This window comes from Nannospalax galili, unplaced genomic scaffold, assembly GCF_000622305.1.
Source record: "Nannospalax galili isolate Female #2095 unplaced genomic scaffold, S.galili_v1.0 scaffold150, whole genome shotgun sequence".
NCBI classification, from domain to species: Eukaryota; Metazoa; Chordata; class Mammalia; order Rodentia; family Spalacidae; genus Nannospalax; species Nannospalax galili.
The window spans coordinates 1,763,927-1,789,329 of record NW_008329320.1 but is presented as its reverse complement, the minus strand read 5'-3'; the positions used below and the strand labels follow the sequence as shown (position 1 = coordinate 1,789,329).

At 38.9% G+C, this 25,403-nt stretch overlaps 1 protein-coding gene across 1 annotated transcript in view; it reads right to left on the bottom strand.

The window, feature by feature from the left end:
• Adamts12 (ADAM metallopeptidase with thrombospondin type 1 motif 12) overlaps nucleotides 1–25,403 on the bottom strand; it is a 419,706-nt gene that overhangs the window by 123,414 nt on the left and 270,889 nt on the right. The window contains exons 6-8 of the mRNA XM_008835445.3: nucleotides 20,224–20,348; nucleotides 15,059–15,208; nucleotides 248–391 (exon numbers count right to left, since the gene is read on the bottom strand). Coding sequence (XP_008833667.1) covers nucleotides 248–391; nucleotides 15,059–15,208; nucleotides 20,224–20,348 — 419 coding nt within the window. The remainder of the gene's footprint in view (nucleotides 1–247; nucleotides 392–15,058; nucleotides 15,209–20,223; nucleotides 20,349–25,403) is intronic.

Below are 25,403 nucleotides of genomic sequence, written 5' to 3'. Positions count from 1 at the left end.
GATATAAAAAGTCACCTTGGGGCAGTATAAATCATGGAGCAGGGTGCTCACTTGCCTGTGGACAGAAGATAGAACCCTCCTCAGTGTCAGGGTCAGAAAGCAAAAGAGACTTCCACTCCTCTGATGCTACCTTGATATTGTGGCCTGTGAAGTGAAATCAGGTCCTTTCCAGGCATCAGTTCCTCTGTGATGCAGCCTCTGACTTAGAGGCCCAAGAAAGGCACTCGTGAAAGGCACTGTCACTTACTCTAAGAAGCGAGTGATGTAGTCCTTGCTGCATTTGGACCATGTCAGCGGGGTGGGATCGTACTGAATTTGGTAGGACATGATGTATGGGTGCCTGCCCACTGGCTCACAGTCATTTTCTTTCCCATCATGCTGGATTCCGAAGCTGGTACAAAACACAAGAATAGAAGGAAATAGACATCAAACAAGGAGACATTCACAAGTGCACGAAGGTGAATAAAACCCACAGGGAGCCACTTTTGTTCAGAAGGAGCTATTTATGAAGTCAGACTTTGAAGTTGGAGGGACATAGCTGATTTTGTGTGCAAAGTACAGGGTAGGTTGTGGACATGCCTCTAACTTTAAGTCCATATGGAGCCATATGGAGAGTTACAAATTTATTTGGCAGAAAAACAAGAACTCTGGGTCTGGTTCTCTACATGTCTGGAGTTGGGAGGGTAAACCATGTCCTGGTATACTTGCCCTGTCTGCTGTAGCTATCACAGCACGAAAGAACAAAATCTTCCTTCTTCCTTTTCATCACAATTCAAGAGAAACAGGAAAGAAGTCAAAGCCAGACTTTGACAGAGGCACAAGCACTGAAGGGCTGAATTTCTTTTTGCTATTGCTACAAGTTTCCAATAGCCAATGCACTGGGGAAACCTTAGAGTTCAGTGGTTGAGACAGTGATCTAGACTGAATTAGAGCTCCGCCATTTGATGACACTTGAGTTACTGAAACTTGCCTCGTTTTCTTCTCCTTGAAAATAGGCAGTACTAGCAAGAGAGCTGAATGGATCAAGGTTTGAAAGCCATTTAGAAAGGCCTGATATATAACCATGGCTTCAAAAAGAACAGAAATTCATTTATTTTTAGTTTCAATTTAACAGGAATTTATTTTAACTTTCATTTTAGTAATAAAGTTTAGGTCAGCTGATACTCTGATATGCATGTTTAGGCAATATAAATTTTCAGTTTTTAAGAATAATCATATTGCAGTTAAACAGGGAGAAAGACACAGCAAAATTTAAAGGATTGCATACCCCCACTCACTTGTAAAAATCCTCCTTTTATTTATCTTTAAATTTGTCTTTTTTCCCCTTCTACAGAGGACACTTTTAGAAGACAATGATAAAACAGCAGGGAAAAAACTGATATCATCAAAAGTAGGATTTCTCATTATGAAAGTTCTCTCTCTGTTATCACTTCTATCAAGACATGGCCTCCTCTGTATCACCAACTAATTACTCTTCCTTTGTGTCCAGTCCCAGAAATTTAATTTTTTAAAAGTAATTTTCCTGGAGCTGGGGAGATGGCTCAGCCAGTAAAGTATTTGCTATTCAAATATGAGAACATGAAACTTTGAGCACCAGTACCCAGTGGCCAAACAGCATAACCTACTTGGTGTGTCCAGGCAACTGTCTCAGAAAAAAATGGAGAAAAACTAAGGAATATGTGGTCAACCAAACATTGACCTCTGGTCTCTACATATATGTGCACACATGTGCATGCACCTACCCACAGACACACAAAATAATTTTCCAGCCTAACTTCCTTCTTTGAATAAAGAACTTTACAGATTGATTTGTTTAAAGGCAGATGTCAGGGCTAGAGAAATGACTCAGCGGTTAAGAGCAATAGCTACTCTTGCAGAGGACCCAGGTTCAGTTCCCAGCACTCACATGGTGGCTAAAAACCATCCATAACTACAGTTCCAGGGGATCCAATACCCTCTTCTGACTCTCCACGGGCACTGTAAAACATGGGTACACTTACATACTTTTAGGCAATATACTCATACACATAAATAAAAACAATACGTAAAATATTTTTTTCTTTTTTAAAATTAGATTTTATTGAATTTTTGTATATTCCATACAGAACATCTAAATCAATCTTAATCGTCTTTATACCACTGTCCTCACTAGCACCATCTCATAGCCCCTCCCTCCCACTGGAAATCATACATTCTGTCATGTGTGTTAAGGCCTATTGTGTTAAGTTAGTGTCCCCAGATGTTCCTTACACAATTCAAGTGCAATTTTCATTTATTGAGGTCTAGTCAGCTTGTCTAGAGTCCCTCACTTTAGGAAGATCAACTCTTCCTCACTTATCAGCAATCAGTTGCCAATATTTCTTCAGCTAAGACTGGGGTCTGCTGTCCATTTCTCCAGTTCTGTGCTGAGTTTTTGTCTGCTTGAGTTTGCATGGGACTTGAGTATGCTGACATAATCACTCTAGAATCATATGAGGAGAGTCCCAGAAGCTTGTAGGACTCTATTTCCATATGGTAGTGCACCTCCTCCCTGGCTTTTACAATCTTTCCACCCCCTCTTCCACAATGTTCCCTGAGCCCTGGGTGGATGAAGTTTAATATAGGAGGCCTATCAGAGGACTAGCAGTCTGCAGACTCTTAATCTCTATGCTTTGGCCATTTGTGACCTTTTGTGTTCCTGACCCTCTCCTGCATGAAGGAGCATCATTAATGAGAACTGAGAGATTCTCTTTACCCCTGTTCTATGTTCCATGAGCCTTAGGTATAGAGGTTGATTGTAGATGTGTCACTTTGTCCTGGGAAATTCATGGACAATGTCTTTGGTATTATAATCATGAACATATGTGCACCAAACGCTAGTGCACCCAACTTCATAGAAGCAGTACTACAGGACTTTAAATAAAATATTTTTTAAGGCAGATATCTTGTTACAGGCAAATGTGAGTGAGTCTTCCATAGTCTTTGTGCTCTAAACTCATGTCTTTGTCTGCTGCCTCCCTTCCACTATTATGTGACCAGGAAGAACTGAAAATTTTAACTGTCTGTAACACCAAGATGTACCGGGAAAAGAAACTGGCCCACAGTTGTCTATTTACAATTGTGTCCTTAGGATCAACCCAAGATACCTTCTCATGTTCTTACAAAAATATACTTTCATATGGGTCTATGCATGGGAAACTTAGGGTCTAGAGACATTGGCTTAGTTTCCAAGTCTGAATACAGGAAAGTAATTTTGTATTCTTCATAATGAAAACCCTTTCGATTCAGAAACTCACATTTAATTTGGAATCTGGTCAGCAACAGAATAGACTTTGGAAGATTAGAGGTTTCCTTGTATTTTATATATTACAAAATTCACAACTTACTTGAAAATTCTAATAAAATTTCATGAATATAAAACTCACAAAGGAATCAAAGAATTAATCTGCAAATCTCTCACTACTGGCTTAGAAGATACAGTAAAAGTCTTCTGCACAGTCTTCTCCAGGCAGCTGCCAATAAGTACTAAACAGCTTATGAAATATTGCACAAGGTCACCTGTTCAGTAGCTGGTAGAAATCCTACACTGTAAGCAAGTTTCAAAAAATGTGCACAAATAATGATGTTTTTATGCAGGTCTTATGCAGATCACACTGGCCCCAAACTTGCTATGTAGCAAAGGATGACCTTGAACTTGTGATCCACTTGCCTCTAGCCCTCTAGGGCTTCACACATAGTGGGCAAACATTCCACCAAGTGAGCTAAATCCCCATCCACAAACAATGATCTTTCTTTAAGCAGGAATATTCTAACACACAAAACCATGTGAAGGAGTTTCATATACTGTGTATTTAATGATTATTTTCTTAGTGCAGAGGACTGAACCTAGATCCTTGCATAGGCTAGTCAAGCCTTGTACCACTGAGCTATATCCTGAGCCCTTAGTTAAGCCCTCATAAAGGTAGGGTCTTTCTATTGCAGCCTAGTATAACATGGAACTCAGGATGTGTCTGCTTTTCCTCCCCACTGCTTGAATTATAGATATTCATCATTATGCACCTAGTTGGTAATTAACACATTTTAAACATACAAGTTCATCATCAAAATATCATTTTATTCCACTGAAATTTTTAATGGATTATAGAATTTTCCCTCTAGCTGTATTCTCATTCAATAGCAGTGCTATTTAACCAATGTCCTCTAGTTTGTATCTACTATCTCCAAAGGGTGGAGTACTCACAGAGGAGCAGTGAATCAATAACAGTGAGGAATGAGGACATCACACTAGGCCAGAAGGCTAGAGGACATGTTTCCAGGAAGCTGCCTTTCAGCACTAGGGATGGAATCCAAAAAGCAGTTTGGAGTAGGGATCCCTGCACTCTGGAACAATCCCCAGTGTTGCTGGATCACCCTGCTTTTCTTGATCTTCATTATTTCAGTTCTTCTTTTTAAGTGAGTTTGCCAAATTACAGACTGAAATAGCAAGTTAAGTCAGTTCTTGGGTCTCAGTAGCACTTGGAGGAATATAGTCACCCTTTACCTCATATTATTTATTATTTCATGGTGCAGGGAACTCCCAAAGAGGAGTCATGAAAGGGGGAATAGGAGCTTTTTAAACTCTTTCAGCAAATACCAGGTTTGAAGATACAGTGAGCAAATCTCCATAAATGAAATAGAGCATAATTCAATATTATGACAGAGGTGAGGAGATTGAGTCAATATATATATATATTGACTCAATATATATATATACTCAGCATAAACTATTGTGCTTATACTACTTAAATGAAAAATTCCATGTATATTTGAATTTAAATACACATATCCAAAGTATCAAATTTAGTATTCAAATGTGAGAAAGAACATGCTGCACTTCTCTTTCTGGGTCTGGATTACCTCATTTGGAATGATTATTTCTAGCTCCATCCATTTGCATGTGAATTTCATCTTTTTATTTTTATTTACAGTTGAGTAATATTCTATTGAATATATGCACATTTTCTTTATCCATTTGTGAGTTGATAGACATCTAGGCTGAATAGCCATAAAAGTCATGAAATAGTAAAGAGCCATGGGAATTTCAAGGGGGATAGAACATAGGTGGTATGAAGTGGGAAAGGGGAATAATGGAACAGAAAGGTTTATATGGAGTGGACATGGGAGGACAGGGTAGGGAAGGGAGTATGGAGGAGAATAACTAACACTAAAGATCATTGAGAATATCATGTAGAAACCTACTACTGTAGAAGCTTCTGAAAATATACATATACACATACAGATGCATATATAAAAGGAGTTTAGATGTAGTTAACTAATAACAGCACGAGGTGAGGGACAATGCTTCTTGCAGACACCATAGGTTATCAATTAAAAGTCCAGTAACAGTCATGGGTTACCGCTTAGCAAACTGTTGACCAGTGGAGTCCCACAGACCCCTCCCCCAACTTTATAGGCTATTGCCATTGTTCTTGGTTGCCACCTAGAACTTGATTGTAAGAACCCATTGCTTAAGACACAGTATTTGAGTCATAAGACATGTAGAAATCAAGCTGGTACCAATCTGTAAGCTTCATCCTACTGGTTAACCTTCATAGTGCTGAAGATTTTCCTTATGCTACTAGGTGAGGAAAATATTCATCAGGCTTACTCAGCCCTGAACCTTGTGAGCTAAAATAATGATTGTCCTGGCAAGATATACCCAGTGCAATAGTGACATGAATGTTATGAAACTATCCAACCACTTTCTGACTGAACTTAAAGTTCACTCCACAAGACAAAACTCGTGCCTGCTGATATTAACTGGGCCAAAAACCTATGACTAGTTAGGCCATAGGCCCTGGAGGAGAACTTACTATCATTATTCTGCTAATGTACATGATATTAAACTGCCAAATAAGTTCTTATCGTTATAGCCATAGATTAGTTTGTCTCTCAGTCCTTATCAGAGAAGCTTCTTTTCATAGCAGATGTGTAATACAAAGACTCAGAACTGATCAACATGCAGAGAATAAAAGACTTGGAGTTCTCTGCTCCCCAAGGCTCAGGGATCATTGTGGGATGTGGGGTAGAAAGATTATAAGAGCTAGAAGTAGTGGATTTCTACAGTGAAACATTATTTGCTGGACATGACAGCGCAGCAACACACATGAAGTCATAGTAGCTGTGACTACAGGCACACAACCTACACAAGATCAAGCTAGCTTAAACCTCAGCATGTGTAGAGGAGGGGTTTATAAAGTTTTACCCCTAGCTGAGACTATTGACAACTGATGGCTGCTGAGGGAAGAGTAAGTTTCCTTCAGGGATGCAGACCCTAAAAGATTGCCCATGCTCCAACTGATGCTCCTAAACCCATGCACATACAAGAGGCACTGAGTGGACTCTGTGAGTTATGAAAGGAGAGAGAGCGAATGGAGTTGAGAGAGAAAATGGTGGAAGTGGGTAGGAGAGGAAATGGAGGGGAAAGAATGGGGATGAAATGGATTTTCTCAAAGCACATTATATACATTATGAAATTCTCAATAAAAATTGTACTAGACTTGCCGGGCGTGGTGATGCACACCTTTAGTCCCAGCACTTGGGAGGCAGAGGCAGGCGGATCTCTGTGAATTCAAGGCCAGGCTAGTCTACATAGCGAGTTCCAGGACAGCTGGGGCTACAGGGAGACCCTGTCTTAAAAAGACCCCCGCAAAAAAATTGTACTAGACTTTAAAAAAAGTACTGAAACCAAAGCAGTGGTAGAAAAAGGAGCCTTAACACTAACCAAAAAAGAAAGAAGGAAATAAAGAAGAGAGAGAGAGAAAAAAGAAAGAAAGAAAGAAAGAAAGAAAGAAAGAAAGAAAGAAAAAAGAGATTGTCTCAAAAATATTTTTAAATTTCCTCCTGGAATTCTTTTATTTGCAGAACTCACCTATAGGGCCAACAAAAGCAGTATGGTGAAGCTTTAGCTATAGATGGCTAATTAAACCCTAAGCTCTTACAATATGAAATTTTAAATTCCCTATTGAAATAATATAAAATAATCCATCCGCACCGTGCTAGTTTACTCTCTGTTTTACTTTGAACACAGCCAGGGATGAAACAAGAATGCTTCTAAGAAGCAGTGAGGGGTCTTTGTTACTGAACTATAATGATGTCTTTTATTTTTATTTTATGTTCTTTATTTTTCTTTTTTTCTAATTTTTGTTTATTTATTTATATTTTATTGTATGAGTGTTTTGTCTGCATGTATTTAGGTGCACCACATACATGGAATGCCCACAGAGGCCAGAAGAGGGTATTGGTTACCCTGTAACTGGAGCCATGGACAGTTGTTAGCCACCATGTGGGTGCTGGGAACCAAACCCAGGTCCTCTGCCAGACCAGTTAGTGCTCTTAACTGCTGAGCCACCTCTCTAGCACCTCTTCATTTTTCTTAAATTTTAGGATAACTACAGATACAGATGCTGTTGTGGAAAACAATACACAGAGATGATTATGTGTTTTGTCCACTTTCATTGATTAATAGCTGCAAAACAATAGCATAGTATCATACTCAAACTATTGATGTTGATACAGTGAAGACTGAGCATATTTATCACCACAGGATCCCTCATGTGGCACTTTTTAACCATACCTACTTTCTATACCTCACTCTTCCCTCCTTTAATTCTAATATGTCTTCCATTCCTATAATTTTGTCTCTCTATTTCTACAGGTATGTTTGTATACTGCTACATATATGGAATCATATAGCACGGTCTTTTTCACAAATCAAAATCTTAAAGAGTGTATCGAGGTTTTTGTACGCATTAGTAGTTCATTTCCTTCTATTGTTGATGGTGATATTCATCATGGTTTCTCTAAACCTTGTTGAGATCAAATTCCTAAATTATTTCTAATTTGGGACTATTATGCGTAAGCTTTTATAAACATTGACACATAGATTTTCATGTGAACATAAATCTTCATTTCTTCCAGATGAAAGCTCAGGAAAATAACTGCTAGGTTATATGGTAATTGCAGGCTGAGTTTTTAAAAGCTTACCACTATACAGAAAAACTTCTGTATAATGTGCTAATAATGTGCTATTTTATGATTCCACTAGAATGTATGAATGATAAGACTTTCTCTGCATTCTCACTAGTATTTGTTATCATTATTAATAGTCATTATAATTAGTATTTACTAGTCATTTTCATAGGTGTATAATGACACGTCTTTGGTTTTAACCTGAATTTTTCTGTAATTAATGAAATTAAACATATATTACTTATGCTTATTTTACACCTACACATTCTTTTGGTGAAATATTTATTCATGTCTTCAGTCCATTTCCGTTCCTTTTCTTTTTTTAAAGTAACACAAATAGATGTCTATTCTTTTAGGACCCTTGTGGACCCCAGAACAGGGAGCTTTCCCAGACCTGCCTTTCCTAAGTCCCTATAAGCCCCCCACCCTCCTGCTCTCTGTGGTCTCAGCCCCTCCAAGAACTTTGGACTCTCCTAGGGGCTTTCCCACCCCTGTTTTGGAATGCTCCTTTTTTCCCCACACATTCTTGCACCCATCATTTCTGTTCTGTTAGGACTCTAATGGACTCCAGATCCTGAAGCTTCCCCAGACTGACCTTGGTAAATCTCCTTTCCCCACTTTCCTAGGCTCCAATGTCACCATCTCAGCTCTTCCAGGACACTTGCATGTTAGTGAGAGCTCTTCCAGACCTGCCATGCATTCAGACCTGCTCTGGTAACAAGGATCCTTCTGCACCAAGACCTGTGAACTCTCCCAGCCTGACCTATCAACCAACCTCACCCAGCAACCAGCCAGCCCACCCTGCTGTTCCAGAACTGTGACAAGTCGATCACAACTTCATCTCAAAAGGTGGATATGTCCTTGGCATAACTGAGACCACTTTTTATACCCCATTTTCACATCAACATAAAACTGCCCCCAAACTGAACACCAAACACTACTCAGCTAGGCCATAACCTGACAAGTCGGGGAAACAGCAAAGATACAAATAAGCACTCAACAAACATGAGATCAACTACCTTACCAAGAAATACCACCAAGAACAGAATTCCAGATGCCTAGGTCTCAATGAAAAAATGCAAACATGAATAAGAAAGATACTATGTCTACTACAGAAATGACCACCCCCACTGTAATGTTTCCTGAGAATGGAAACCTGTCTGATACATAAGATAGGAAAATAACTGCTAGTTCATATGATTTCAAAATAGCAATCATAAGTATGTTCAAGCTACATAAAGAGGATATGAATAAAAATTAAATGAAGACCATGAAAACACAATTGAGTGAAATAACTAAAATATTTCAAAACATGAAATTAGAATTAAATAGAAACTCTGAAGAAAAGTCAAACTGAAATAAAACTTGAAATTAAAAAAAAAAAACCTCAGGAACTTAAAAAATCCTAACAGAAAGAAGCAAAAAGGAAGTAGATATTACATCTTGAAGACAAGCTTAAGGAAATGAATCACTCAATCAAAGAAAATGTCAAATCTAAATAAGCCAGGAAAGGAATATGCAAAACCTCTAGGATACTGTGAAAAGACCAAACCTATAGATCATAGGTATAAAAGAAGAAGAAACCAAAGTCAAAGGTACAAAGACTATTTTAAATAAAATCATAGATATTAAGGTACAGAGGGATACAGAACACCAACTGGACAGGACCAGAAAAAAAAAAAAACCCGCTCCCCATGTCATATAATAGTCAAAACTCTAAACATACAGAACAAAGAAAAGATATTGAAAGCTGTGAAAGAGAAAGAGAAAGTCACATAAAGCCAGGCCCATCAAAATAACAGCTGACTTTTCAATGACGACTATGAAATTTACAAGGTCATGGATCAATGTCATACAAGTCATGAAAGAGCATAAATTCCAGCCCAGACTATTATACCCAGCAAAACTATCAGGTGTAAATGAAGGAAAGGAAAATTTTCCGTGGTAAAAACATATTTAAGGAATTTCTGTAACACAAAACCAGCTCTACAGAGAGTACTGGATGGAATTTTTCAGTCAGAAGATTAAACACTCTCAAGAGGGCATAAAGAATAAATGAACTATCCTGAAATAGTCAACCAATAGAGGTCTAAGAAAACAGCACCACAGCAACAACATAACAGGAATTAGTAAACATTGGTCAATAATAACCCTCAATATTAATGCTCTCAACTCCCCAGTAAAAAGACACAGACTAACCGATGGGATTAGAAAATGGGATTCATTGGTTTTCTGCCTCCAAGAAACACACCTCCAAAGTAATTATTGATGCCATGTTAAGGTTAAAGGATAGAAAAAGGTATTCCAAATGGAACTACCAACAAGGTAGACTTCAAACTAAAACTAGTCAGAAGAGACTGGGAAGGTCATTTCATACTCATTAAAGGAAAAATACACTACAAAGACAGTACAGTCCTAAATATGTATGCACTATACACAGGAAATCCAATTTCAAAAGAGAAAATTATTAGATCTAAAAATCACATATTGATTCTAACACAATGGTAGTAAGTGACCTCAATACTCCACTGTCACCAATAGACAGGTCAACCAGGGAGTAGCTAGAGAAATTCTGGACTTAAATGGTATCACAAATCAAATGGAACTGACCGACATCTAGAGAACAGTCTACCCAAACACCAAAGTACACTTTCTAGAGGCAAAAATTCTCACTAAAATGTTTATAAATCAAATATTTGCAAGAGCATATCAAAAAGATGATACAACATGATTAAGTTGACTTCAACCTAAAGATGCAGGGATAGCTCAACGAGCATCAATCAATAAATGTAATTACCCATATAAACAGATTCAAGGACAGAAATCACATGATCATAAAGTAATAGTTAATTTTATTTGAATCATTAAAGTTGTCATACTGTCCTGACACTTTGCTTTGACTCAGGGTTTGGGGCTGGCAGAGTTGCTGGTCCTTTTGCTCTTTTTGTTATTTTATTTCTCTTTGATTTTTCTTTGGCAGGGTCTCCCTAGTCACAGGTTTCCTGGAAGTTACAATGTGAACCAGGGTAGCTGCCATCTCCCAGAGATCCACCTTGCCTCTGCCTCTTGAGGGCTGGGATTAAAGGTGCATGCCACCACACCCAGAGTTTGTCTGGTTCAGCCTATTCATTTAAGAGATGAAATGGGTATGATAAGGTGAAGGAGCTTATATATATATAATTTTTGTGCATTTCATACAATACATCTTAATCATATTTAGAACCCCTTCCCTATCTGGCCAAAGCATTCCCACCAGATCTCAGAGATTCTGTCACATATTTTAAGGACCAACTAGTCAAGTTTGTGTCCCCAGATGTCCCTCAGTGTGAGCTCATCCACTGAAGCCTGGTCAGCCTATCTATTGTCACTCCCTTAAAGAAGACCAACTCTCACTTGCCCAGCGGTGATCAGTGGCCAATAGCACCTCAGCTAAGGTTGAGGCCTCCTGCTCTTTCCCCAGTTCTATGCTGTGTTTTTGTCTGCTTTGAGTTTGCATGGGCCTTGTGCATCCTTCCATCATTGCTCTGAGTTCATATGAGCGAGTTCTCAGTCACTTGGAAAACCTTTTTCTTCTGTGTTCATACACTACCCCTGGCTCTTACAGCCTTTCTGCCCCGTCTAACTATATGTTTTTATGGTTGATTTTTCAAAGTTGTTTATATATTCTAGACACCAGTTCTTTCTTCAGTAATAGTGTGTTAGTTTCCTGGGGATTCCGTAAAAAGTACCACAAACTAGGGTTGGGGATTTAGCTCAGTGGTAGAGCGCTTGCTTAGCAAGCGCAAGGCCCTGGGTTCGGTCCTCAGCTCTGAAAAAAAAAAAAAAAAAAAAAAAAAAGAAAGTACCACAAACTTAGTAGCTTAAGAGAAATAATTTGCTACTCTGAAGGCCCAAAATCAAAATCAAATTACAAGTGATAATGGAATTAAAAATTTACTTTCAGTCCCTACCTGTTCTAGGAAACAGAAACGTGATTGATTCCACATGTTTATGTTATTTCTTATCATTCTGATGAACTCACTCTTTTTTTTTTTTTGTCTTTTTGAGACAGGCCCCAGCTGGCCTGGAACTCACTAAGTAGACCAGGCTGGCCTTGAACTCACAGAGATCCGCCTGCCTCTGCCTCCCAAGTGCTGGGGTTCAAGGCGTGCGCCACCACGCCTGGCCACTAACTCTATTTTCCTTAACTGTTTTTTATATGTATTCTGTGGTGTTTCCTGTGAATCCTATAAATGCGATCTTCAAACAGCATAGTTTTATTTATTCCTTTCAAGTCTGTGTACCTTTCATTTCTTCTTCTTGCCTTATCACACTCACTGAAATTTTTACCATTATCTGTAAAAAAATCTAATAGGAATGGTATGTTTGCCTTTTTCTGAGCAGAAAAGGAACATGTCCAGTCTTACATTATGAAATGTAATGTTAGCTGCGTTATTCTGTAGATGTGCTTCATAAGGTTAATGAAATTTCTATTTATTTCTTAGAGTTTAAAAAAATCATGGAAGGTACACCCATACCTGTATTGTGGGGGGCAGAGAGAGAGAGATCTTTGCTAACTTTCTGGGAGGATGTGGGATTTCCACAAGGTCTGTAATTTTACTACAGGACTGAAGCTACAGGAGCATTCACTCAGGCCCTAGAGAGATCAAACAAAATCTCCTGGAGTCCTATGAAGCCTTTTTGGCAGGCTAGCATAAGACGCACAGATCTTTTCTTTTTCCTCTGATATTTGAATTGAATAAAGGCATTATTGACTGAAAGTTTTCTGTCTGCTACATCATCCTTTTCAGGTTCCTCTGTCTGAAAAGAACAGGCTAATTTTCTATTTGTCTCCTGTTTCTGGCTTTATCAACTTCAAGTCTGGCAACAAGGAAAAAAAAAAAAACAAAACAGAAAGAATTCACCTAGTTTTACCTTAAGTGTTCTTTTATTTCAGAATTTGACTTTTTTACTGGAAGGATCATTTTTAGAACAAGATCTTCATTTTCCCTTGCATAATATGATATAGAACATCAGTGATAACAAAAGCACTAGATAAGAAATCCATACAGTAGTTTTATTTCCATACCAGCTCTAAACTAGTATTCAGTTTAACCTCGGTTAGTTCAATAACAAACTGATTGAGATAGTGCCCAGTTCCCTTCTGCAAAACAGTCCATCACTTCTGATATACAACCTTCCTCACAAAGGCGTTGATATAAGCCCAGATAGTTATACCAATGATTGTCTCAGAACTAGGGCCAAGTTGCTGTTGGAAGACTGGCTTATCATGTTTCTCTTTATAAAGTCCGATTGAACCTGACAATATAAAGAATTCATTCCCTGAGTACAAATAGCATTTGCATGTAGCTTTGATCAAGCTAAGTCTTTTCAATTTTTCTTTTGTCTGGGTATATGGTTGCTGGGAAGATCTTAAGCAATCGCTTCTCAGTACTACTCTATAATATTCATTTGCTAGAAGGTGCTGTTGACACCAGTGGCTCCACGAGAGGCTTCATGAACCTCATCCCTCCACATAGCAGGATTAAGAATATCTGAATGTCAGTACACAAGCATAATTTTCATTTTGCTAAGACCAACACTGATTATAAAGACAATGACCGTCTTAACAAGATTAGGATTTTGTTGTAGCTCCTCCAGGTCTCTATTATTTAATTATAAGCAAGTCATCTACCTTCTTTATCTCTGAATTGTTGACAACTAAGGATATTAAAATATATCACATTTATCTCTAGGCCTGTGATGTGAGAATCTAATAAACCACAGCACCTATGAGTTTGTTTGGTTCAGCCTACTCATTTAAGAGATGAAATAGGTATGATAAGGTAAAGGAGCTTATATAGGTCATAATACTGATGAAAAAGTCAAAGCAAGCACTCACTGTATCCAACTCCCAAGGCAACCTTATGGTCTTGTTGTGCAGATAAAATTATTTTGAAAAGTTATATGTTTTATGGGATAATGGTGAGCGAGCCCAGCTTGGAGAGGCCATACCTGATACAATCCCATCTCTGGGGTTATTCCAAATTTGGATTCTTTTCTAATTGTTCACTCAGAGTATACCCTAAGCTTTGTTCTTCTTTATAGGTAATCCCTGTAGAGATGCTTTTGGGGGCTTACCAGGCACTGGGGACAATTTAGCTACTCATGGGCTTTCCCACTTTGGATTTCCTGTTAGTATGATGTTCTTAGATTTGTGGTTAGTGTATCACTGACAAACAAAGCCATGATAAGTGATGAACTTTTCCTCATGGAAAAGATCCAGAATCCTCATCACAACATTCAAACATTATAAAACCTACCCTCCAGGGATGCTCTAGTCAAAATACATTTTTGCAACAGCTTGAACACTCTACTAACTAGTGTGTACTTGATGGTCCTTTCAAGTTAGAAGTTTTCAAGTTTGTACTCATTCAATATTATCCTTTAACAAATATCCATATAAGGAAAATGGGGCTAAAATAGTATGCATTTCATGATTGCTGAGTGCATTTATGACCCAGTGAAAAACCCAACAGCACAAAGTAAAGCTCAAAGTTAAGTTTGTCTCTTTAGTGATACTAATACTGTTATTTCAAGTTGGACAGAGAAGCTCATGCCTATAGTCCTAGTACTTGAAAAGCTGAGGCAGTAGGATTGTCATGAATTAGGGACCAGCTTGATCTACATAATAAGTTCCACGTCAGGATGGGCTACACAGTAAGACTCAAAACCAACCAACCAACCAGCCAGCCAGCCAGCCAGCCAGCCAGCCAACCAGCCAACCAACCAACCAACCAGCCAGCCAGCCAGCCAGCCAGCCAGCCAGCCAACCAGCCAACCAGCCAACCAACCAAACATTACCTTTATAAAAAGTCCCTATTGTTTCTAATGTATAATGGGTACAAGCAGTCAGAGTAGAGGAGACATTGAAGGCTATGAAGAATGCTGTTATCCCCACTCTAGAGATGAAGGTGCTTAAGTCTAGGAGGATGAGCCTATGCCACATGGAAAATGAATCTTTCTATTTGCTGCACAGATCCTGATGCATGAACATGGCAAGAGGATCTCAGATGCCTTGGCCATTTACCTGTGCCCGAGTTCATGGGCAATGGTGAAAGCGAGAGGGAGGCCAGAGTCTTCATTGATGTTACAACTCCGGTGAGGTTGGCACATTCCTGACAGTTGAGAAAGGCCCAGTGTCTCACAGGGACGATTAACACCAGCACAGATGTCTTTTCTGAAGGCAAAGAACAGAGATGCTTAGGCAACAGACAACTATTTGGGAAAACCTCTGATAAAAACACCTTGGGATAAACTTGTTTATTTTTGTCTTTAAAGCATGTTTAAAAGTTTTTTAGCTTTTACAAAAACTTTATTGAGCATTTCATACATACATATAAGGTGTTTTGATCAAATCCGTGCCCACTCCCTCCCTTGCAGCACCCTCCATATCTCCCCATTACTTTTTTACTTTTTCTTTTCTTCTTTCATTTATTTATTTTTTGGGAGCTTTTGGGTGCTCTAACATTCCCCCCTTTGAAGATATAACCCTAAAATCTTTTAAGGATTAGATACAAGCTCCCAAATACTTTTGACATTTTTGGCCTTTGGAACAGAGCATGTTGTTAACAGTCCCAAGGACATTTTGACTTTTAGTCAAGAAACTGGCTACTTTTCCTTGGGGTCTTTTTACCCTACCTGCTTAGCCAGTTCCTACCTCCTATTCTTATCAAGCCATCCTCTGAAGGAGTTACCCAAATTGCCAATAGGGAATTGGGACGCAGACCACTCTGGCTTCTGCCATGCTGAACAGGGATGCAGGGAGAGGCAGTTGGAGTGCCTGTTCAGTAGGTCTATCTATAAGACTCCGAAATTGCATAATTCTTATCTCTAGCGGGGGGAAAAGAAAGTCGTTGAATCATGAATAGGGGATGTGAAGGAGAAGTAAAGGCAAGAGTAATTAGCATTACAGGTTCTAGACAGGGAACTAGAAAAAAGTCAGAACAGGGCAATTTTCAAATGTTCATATGAGAGTCTATTGGAATTTCTTGACAAGGCCTTCCAAAAGCATCCCTCTATTGGGTTTCTCCTCATTTTTCTTTTGTCTTTCAAGGCTGGACTCTAGAGTGATGGATTCAGGATTTGCTTTCAAGTATTTTTATAGCTGTTGGAGTAGTTAGAACAAGTGTCAGTTCCTTCTCAAAGGCTTCTAAATATGGGGAGATAAATTTATCCATCATTTTAGAGCAATAGTTTTTTGTCTCCCCTAGCTACAGGTGGGCACTACAGTATTGGAGACCAAGATTTGAAGTCTTACATCTGAGCAGCACTTTCTGTTTAGAAACAAAATCATCAACAAGAAATAACTGTCTAAATAACATTTTATATGGAATTAAGTCTAATGTCTGGGAAGTCTAAGTCTTAAAGAAATATACTGATGACTTTACTCTTTGGTTATACTTTCCTTTTGGGTGTCTAAGACCATATAGTTGGTCCAAATATATCAATTTATTTTTACACTTAAGGTCATTTGAGGATCTGTTCCTCAGGGTCACATGGGCTTGGGAGGAGCTCCTGGCGCCTTTCTTTTACCAGTTCCATCTATGCGAAGATAAGTCAAAGGTCCTGCTCGACCATGTCTGGCTTCACTCAGAAGCATGAATGAGATGTTTCCTCTAAGTTAACCCTCCTCTTTGTAGACTGGACACTGGCTCAAGTCCATCTTGTGGGGGTCTCCATGTCCTCCCCAAACAAGAGGACAGGTGACTCACCACAGTTACAGGGCATTTTGAGAGATGTTCCATAGTCCCCTGGAACTTAGTCAACCTAGGTAGGCAAGGAGCAAAAACTGTCCTTTAAGTCCCTCTGACCACATTATTATAGGCCTTAAAGTATGACTGTTTAAAAAGTTCATGGGAATATAAGGAGCATATTTGAATTCACTGGGTTCATTATATTTTGTTTATTAATTACTGAATTTCTCAGACTAAAAACACATGGAGAACTCTGGTGTTTTATTTTGAGTGATACTTTCTGTTCTTAATCTCAGGAAACTAATATTTGATTTAGCCAATAAAAAGGTTTCATTAAAAATTTAATTTAATTTGAGCCTTCCAGGCTGGAAAGATAGCTTAGCAGTTAAGAGTACTGGCAGCCCTTGCAGAAGAACTGGTTCCCAGCACTCACATGGCAGCTAACACTTGTCTATACTCCAGTTCCAGGGGCTTCAACTCCCTCTTCTGGCCTCATGGGCATTGCATGCACTGGTATCCTACACATGCAGGCAAAACACTCATACGTGTAATTTTTTTAAGTTAATTTGAGCCTTAAATAAAGAAAGGACAATCAGCAATTTTGTTTGTTTTCAGATATGAAACTCCTGTTTGGTCTTTCTGAGGTTCATTCTCAAAACTCATCTGAAAATTTTTTCTCATTCATACTAACCACACAGAGATCAAACTGATTGTTTATCCAGTCTCACTTCACTGACGATGCTGTATGTGTGCACATCCCATGCACACCATGGCACCTGTATTCCTTTCTTCACCAAGATGTTGCTAGAAAAAAGGACTCCCAGGATCTCAGAAAATCTTAGTTATAGCTTTTCAAAAATAAAAACACGTCCTTATAATCTACAGAGATTATTTCAATCACTAACAAGAGTTTTGAGAGTCATTAATTATGTATTAGATTTCCTTCAGTAAAAGTAAAGTTCTTAGTCAATTACTTTTGATTAATACAAGGACCAGTGACATTTTCAAGTTCTCAGCTGTAAATCTTCCCTCATGGTGTGTGTGTGTGTGGACATCATTTCTAGAAGCAAATAGTTGTCTAATTTTTGTGCTTTGGGTAATGGAAAATACATTTTGAAAACCTATGTGAGTTTTCAATTCTCTAAGTGGCACTGAGTAGGATCTGGGGACAAGAGAAAGCAGCCTCTACCCTCCCAGATGCACCCTGAACATGAATCACTCCTCACTGTCAGCAGCTACTGGAGGGTTGAATATTGTAGAACTAGACCATACAACCTCATCATTTAAATCATTTCTATAGGAGGGCCAGTTAAATACATCCCCTCCTCTGAAGCAGGATGTGCTCCTTATTACTTCATCCAAAAAGTGAAGCTCTTTAGGGAACTTCTGGGAAAAGTTGTATGTCACCATTGCTAATTCAATGACTCAGTTTTGTTTGGTAGAGGTCATGCCTGCTATACAATTTTTAGAAAGTGTCTACCAAGTTCCTAGCACCAAAGAGGAAACAGGCGGCAATGAAAGAGTTATAAGAACATGATTCTTGGAGACAAAGACTTCTGTATTACAAAAAGAGATTAGCTTTATCCCCACCAAACATTGAAGACACGATATAAGGAAATATGCCTTGGAATGCTTCACATGTGGAACACACATGTAGTGTATTCCTAGCCAAATCTACTCTCCATTGAATGCAGTTCTTTTTTTAGATATTCTATTTATTATTTTTATTTTATGTGTATGAGTGTATTGCCTGCATGTATGTGAATGTACCCGTGTTGTGCAATGCTCTGGAGGTCAGAAGAGGGCTTCGGATTCCCCTTGAACTGGAGTTAAGGACAGTTCATAGCCGCCATGTGGGTGCTGGGAATTGAACCTGGGTCCTCTGCAAGAGCAGTCAGTGCTCTTAATAGCTGAGCCATCTCTCCAGCCCCTGAATGCAGTTCTATAGGTACTGTTAATGCGGGACTCCAAACAGTCACTCAGCAGCAAGGCTCAGTCTCACGGCTCCTCATTATACCTAGTTTTTCAGACCAGCAGATTTCAGTGTGGGTTGGAGTAAGGTGAGGAGGGAAGTGTGATTTTGTTTTTACTCCTTTCCTAAAGGACTTTTGGCCATGTCTGAAGACAGTTTTAGCTGTCACCCATTGGAATCCAGTGCTACTGACATGAGTAAAGATCAGAGACCAAATATAAAACACAGGAAAGCTCCCACAACAAAGAATTACCCAGCTCCAATGGTAACAGTCCTGAGGTTGAGGACTTTGGAACTTAAATTCTCTCTCTTGTCTAAGAAGGCCTGGATATGTGTTGTCCCTGTGGAGGACAGACTGCCTCAGAACATGTTGACTCCATCCCTTTGACAGGATCATCCCAATGTAAAGATGATGACTACTGCAGTATCCATATGTCTTTCTTACCCTCATATGAAAATTCAGCCATTAGAATCATTCTTTTGAGTGAAAGTACTAAAACCTGGTTAAATGCAAATATATTCCAAGAGATGCTTTTGGCATAAACCCATGACAGTAGATTAATAGAATCAATACCCTGGGTGGATCAGAAGCTCTCCTGCTGAACAAGTTTGTACAGGCATAGAATGAAAGAAAGCACAAAGGCTCTTGTAATCCATAGCTGAAGAAGCCTCCTTTAACACACATCCTAAGATTGCTGGGTATCTCTGAATCTGCACAGAGTGCCCAACGAGAATTAAGCCCACTTGTTACACTTATTTTGTGTCAAAGGGTTTTTGAATATAGCAGGAACTCAATAAATATTTACTGAGTCAATGAACAAACTGAGTTCAAGTATCCTCAAGTGATTAGGAAAGCTCATTAGCTTTTCCCAGTTCTGGGCCTTGACAGGTTCAATGGTTTTTATTATCATCTTTGGACCTATCTGTGCCCATACCAAAATCATGTCTTTGCAATACTGGGGATTGATCTAGGGCCTCACCTATACAAGAAACAGCTCTACCATTGCACTACATCCCCAGCTTAAAAATCACAATTTAATGAGGGTAAAAGAGAGAAGGATATAGTCAGATCATCTTGCTCAGGGAAGGATGTACTTTGTATATTCTAAGTCAGGAGTGAGTTAAAATAGTCATGTTCCTGCAGAGTTGCACAGTATAAATTAGAAAAAACCCAAAGAACTATAAATCAAGGGATTGTTCCACCAGTTGAGGATCATAGGAGTCTTCAAATAAATATCGGAAAATAGATTTCTTGGTGTGAAGAAGCTAATTTTAAAGACAAAATCTTTGCTAGGAAAGAAACCCATGTTTTGCCAGTAGATGCAGCTATAAAGACCGCCTTGTCTTTAGCAGGTTTAGTAACCTACCTCCTCCACTGGTGTGAAACAGGAACTGACTAGATCATAGTTCACAAGTGATCAAGAGCAGTACAGGGTAGTAAGAATCTCATGAGGGAGACATCGGACGGGCCCTTCAGTTGCCATGCTTCCTCAGCTGGTCCCCCTTTCTGTGTAGTCCCTGAGGTACCTGGTAAGAAGGACAGCCACATCATGATGGACAGGGTTGAGGTCGCTCTTGGGATTGATGCTTTTCTGCCACTTGCAGAAACTGGACAGTGTCTTCTCTGCATGGTGAACTATTTTCAATCCTTGCTGGAAAAAGAAGAGAGAGAGAGAGAAAAAAAATCTGCATGGGTGAACTCTCTGTGGTCCAGGCTCATTGTATTAGGCACTTAAGAGACATAAACTCAGACTGGGTGTACCAGGCATTTGGAAGAAATTTGGCAGAGAAAAACTTATTCCTATGGACCGTCCCTCTGCTTTAACACTATCGCTCTCATGACTTCATTAAAAGGAGAACTCCAGGACAGAAATTGTCACTATGACAAGAGCCCTTGAAAAAAAAGAGATATTAACAAAGACCTACAGTTATGTGAAGCACTATTGGTACTGGATCTATGTATCCTGAACCAATACAATTCCAAAGAGCTATTTTCATTTCTAATGGAAAATTAATACATTTTCAACAAGAAGCTTCCTTTCCTCATGAGGCGGCTTGTAAGACTGGGATGCTAGATACTCTGTCACATATTATCTCAATTACTTACATTGACTCAGTGTTATTGGCAACAAAGAATCACTATTTTCATTTTATAGTGAAAGGGAATTAAATATCAGTGATGTGAAAACACAGCCCAAGGTCCCTCAGCTGAGATATTGAATCAAAACTGTGAGCCCCATGAATCCTAGAGGAAGCCTGTGCCTGCAGTTGGCCACCAGCCTCACTGGGATGAGGTCTTGGCTCTGCCTCCTTTAGAGAGGAAACTAGATTATTAAACTAGATTTTAGGTCTGTTTTTACTCCTATATTTTTTGGGGGAGGAGGTTCTCTGAAAGAATACCTAATAATTAGAAGTATAACATTATCATTTACAACTATTATTTCAAAACAGAGAAATATTCAGCAATAAAACTACCAAAACATGTAAAGAATCTGTATTCTGAAATTGAAAAGTGTGCAAAAAGAAATTAGATACTTAAATAAATGAACAGATCCATTGTGTCCGTGGTCTCACACATTCAGCCCCAAACTGATCTATAGTTAGATGGAATTCATATTAAACTTTTGGCAAGGTCTTTTGTACACATATACAAACTCATCATAAAATTTATTAGCAAAAGCACAGTTCTTAGTTTGATTAAAAAAATTCTCAGAAAAGAAAAAGAAAGTGTACTAAACAGTTTTATTTGATACCAAGTTTTGCTATCTAGCTACATAACCTACATGGCATGATACAAGTGCAGGGACAGATACATAAATCAGTAGAAAAGATAGCTTAAAAGTTGACACATCCAAAGATATAGAACTGGTTTTGGTAAAGGTAAAAAAGCAATTAACTGAATGGTAGATGGTATTTTCAATAAGTAGTGCTAGACATTAAGAAAACAAATAACTCACTTAAAAATAGGAAAGAAAAAACATAGCTATTTCTTAACAGAAGACACACAAATGGCCAATAGGGATATGTAAACTACTCAAAACTGGGTATGGTGAAACACACTTGTAAGACCAGTACTTGGGAGGGTGAAGCAGAAGAACAATCTTGAAATTAGGATAGCCTGGGCTACATAGTAAGATTTAAAAAATTGAAAGAAGAAGAAATGAGGGAGATAAAGGAAATTAAAACTATAAAAGATACCACCTCACACCTGTTAGTCATTGTCAACAGCCTGAAGATAACAAGCATTGACAAGGATGTGGAGACTCCTGAACACTGTAGAGATGTCAACTAGACAGCCATTAGTTAAAATAGCGTGGTAGCCAGGTATGGTGGTGGCACATGCCTTTAGTCACAACACTCAGTAAGCAGAGGCAGGTGGACTTCTGTGAAAGCAGGCTGGCCCTACAGGGAGACACTGTCTCAAAAAGACAAAAAAAAAAAAAAAAAAAAAAAAAAAAAAAACCAGCAAAAACCAACATGGAGTTGGCCACCACCCAGGTACTAGATAGAGAGATAGCTTAGCAGTTGCTACTCCTCCAGAGGACCCAAGTTCAGTTCCCAGTACGAACAACCACCTATAACTCCAGCTTCATGGGCTCAAACGCCCTCTTCTGGCCTCTGTAAACACCTGTATACACATGGCATGCACACACACACACGCACACACACACAAATAAATAAATATATAAAAATAAATAGCATGGAGCTTTCTCAAAAATTAAACGTAGTCTTAAGTCTTAGATATTGTATCATAGTTTGGCAAGATATTTTCATTAGGGGAAGCTGGGAAAAGGGCACATGGAATCTCTATGTATTAGTTTTCAAAACTGCAGGTGAATTTATAATTATCTCAAAATTAAAATTCCATTAAAAAGAAATACTATGCATAGTAAAATATTAAAAATTAAACTACCATCAGACCTAGGCACTCACACTAGTGGGCATTTATACAAAGACATGAAGTCTGTATTCTGAAGAAATACCAGTCCCCATGTTCATTGAAGGATTATTTATAACAATCATGATACAGAGTCAACCTAACATGAATGGGTACAAGAAACCTGGGATAAACACACAGAATTAAATTATTCACAGACTGACAAATGAAGGAAAACCTATGATTTGCAACAACATGAATGAACCTGGAAGACAGCATATTAAGTAAAATAAGCCAGGCACAGAAAGACAAATACCATGTGATCTTGCTTATATGTGTAATCTAAAAGAGTAAAACTCAGAATCAGAGATCAGGGTTCGCTGGTAAGAGTATGTGAATATGTTGGTGAAAGGCTTCATAATTCCGGTTTAGATAGGAGGAATAAGTTCAAGAGCTCCACTATATGACCCAGTGACTAGTTAATAACAAAAATGTATTATATACTTGATAATCATCAAAGAGTAATTTTAAGTATTCTCACTGTGGATAAAAGATAAGCATGTTAGTTAAAGCATATTTTAGTTTATCCACTTCACATGCTTACATATTTTCAAGACATTATATCATACACAATAAAGATATACAATGGCCATCAACTTAAGGAAAAGAATTACAAGATGAAGGAGAGACAAGGGGATGATAAAGCAGAAGGAAAAGTAATGGTCAACAGCAAAGAAGAAAATATAACAATATGAAAGAAAGGCTTTAGGTGCTAACTTCAGATCATCTAGTTTTCTATAAGGCCTATTGGGATATTGCATTAAAAATACACACTTGAGTAGATTCCTTAAAAAGCTAGAAATTGATCTATCATATGATCTATCATACCACTCTTATTCATATACTGAAAACCTCTACCTTACTACAGAAACACCAGTTCATCCTGTTCATTGCTACCCTTATAATAGCCGCACTTGGGGGATTTTACATGGGGTTCTTTTGTATTCTTTTATTCTTGATACACTTACAGGTGTTGGCTCCAGTTGCCTGACGCTGCACTGGGCTAAGGAGGGAGGGGGCTTCTCCTGTCCCCGCTACACTGTTGGTTCCCCGAGTCAGGCAAGCTCTGGGTCTGCCTCCTGACCATAGCCATATCTGTCATCTTCCCATTGATCACATCAGGTTTCTGGGGGAGACCTTGTACAGTTTTTATCCTTCGAATGTCTTTTGTAAACTGTTCTTCTGGTTTTAAAGCCTTTCAGAAATGCCTTAGTACTGAATTTGGTTTTCTATCAATTTTTTCTCTGGGAATTTGGGTTTGACATAAGTCTTGCCACATTTGCCTTCGAGTAACCCAAGTGGACCATTTCTTTGGTCTGGTCTTTTTTATATCTCTTATAGGGTGTTCTGTTTTTTATTTTATTTTTTGTCTTTTTGAAGCAGGATTTCCCTGTAGCCCCAGCTGTCCTGGAACTCACTATGTAGACCAGGCTGGCCTTGAGCTCACAGAGATCCGTCTGCTTCTGCCTCCCAAGTGCTGGGACTACAGGCATGCGCCACCACACCTGTCTGTGTTCTGTTATTTTACAGACACGTTTTACATGCTGGTCAGAATCATTTAGATTTGCCAAAGCCTGTCTCACTTTACAAAGATCCTGGCCCATCAAAGGGCTTAGTAAAACCGTTAAAGCCCCATACCATTCTCGAGGTCCCAGTTGAATTAAGATTTCTTTCATATCTCTGGTGAACACACTCTTATCTGGCCCAGGGAACTGGATACCATATATTGCTTTTCTCATACCTAGTTCTCTCAGTAATGCCTGCCCCTCCTTTATAGTCCTCCAGCCCCTGCTAATCATGCAAGTCTCCCTTGGTGACAATCATGTATCTTTAATGCCTTCACCCAGCCATTCCATTAAGGACTGCTCCCTCTTGCATTGGCCTAGGTTGAACAGCCTATATTGCAAGGACAGATGGGTTGTTATATAACTCAGCTGTGAAGCTTCTGAAGGACTTAGACTGACATCATTTGCTCCCATGTCCCATATTCTCACAAGCCATGTGGCCAGGGGCTCTCTGATTGCTTGCTTGTAAGTTTTTCCTAGTTTTAACAGTTTTAGCATGGAGTATTTCCTAGCTACAGCACAGTTAGATTTTTATTCCTTTTGTACCAAGGTTGAATCTGAGGGGCAGATTTAGCTACTTTTGTTTTTAGGTCATTTTCATTTTTACTACTATCTGTCTTTTCCTCTGAATCCTTGTACCTTACACAAGTCAAAGTGTCCCACATTTTTTCTCTCTCCAGCTATGCAACTGGGTCTTCCAGGACCTCCCTAGTCTTTTTAGCTTCCCCTGCCTGGGGCACATCTTTTATTATGCAAAGTGGCCATCCCCCCCTCTCTGGACACTCCACTTGGGAGTAAAAGTTTTTCTATCCTTTGGATAACCTTTAACAAATCTTCACATACCTGCCACATACCCCCACATTTACAACATAGCTGTGGCCCATGCGTCTGTGTGGCTGGCTTCTTTTTAGTTACAGATTTTATAATCCATTGTAAAAACCACATCAGCATGTCATCAGCTCTCTAGCTGTTTACCAACTTCCATGGTTTGTCATTTTTAATGCCACCCTGCCGGCTGTACCAAATTTGTTGCCAGAGTTCTCTCAGGGTCTCTTGCACTATCAGACAAACCATATAACATATTTTTATATGAATTTATTAGAGTTATGTCTTAGGGGGTGGTGAAGAAACTCACAGAGACCAATGCCCAGCACCAGCACCCAGCTCTTGTGGCGGGCAGCTGCCATTCCAGATCACTTTCCCAC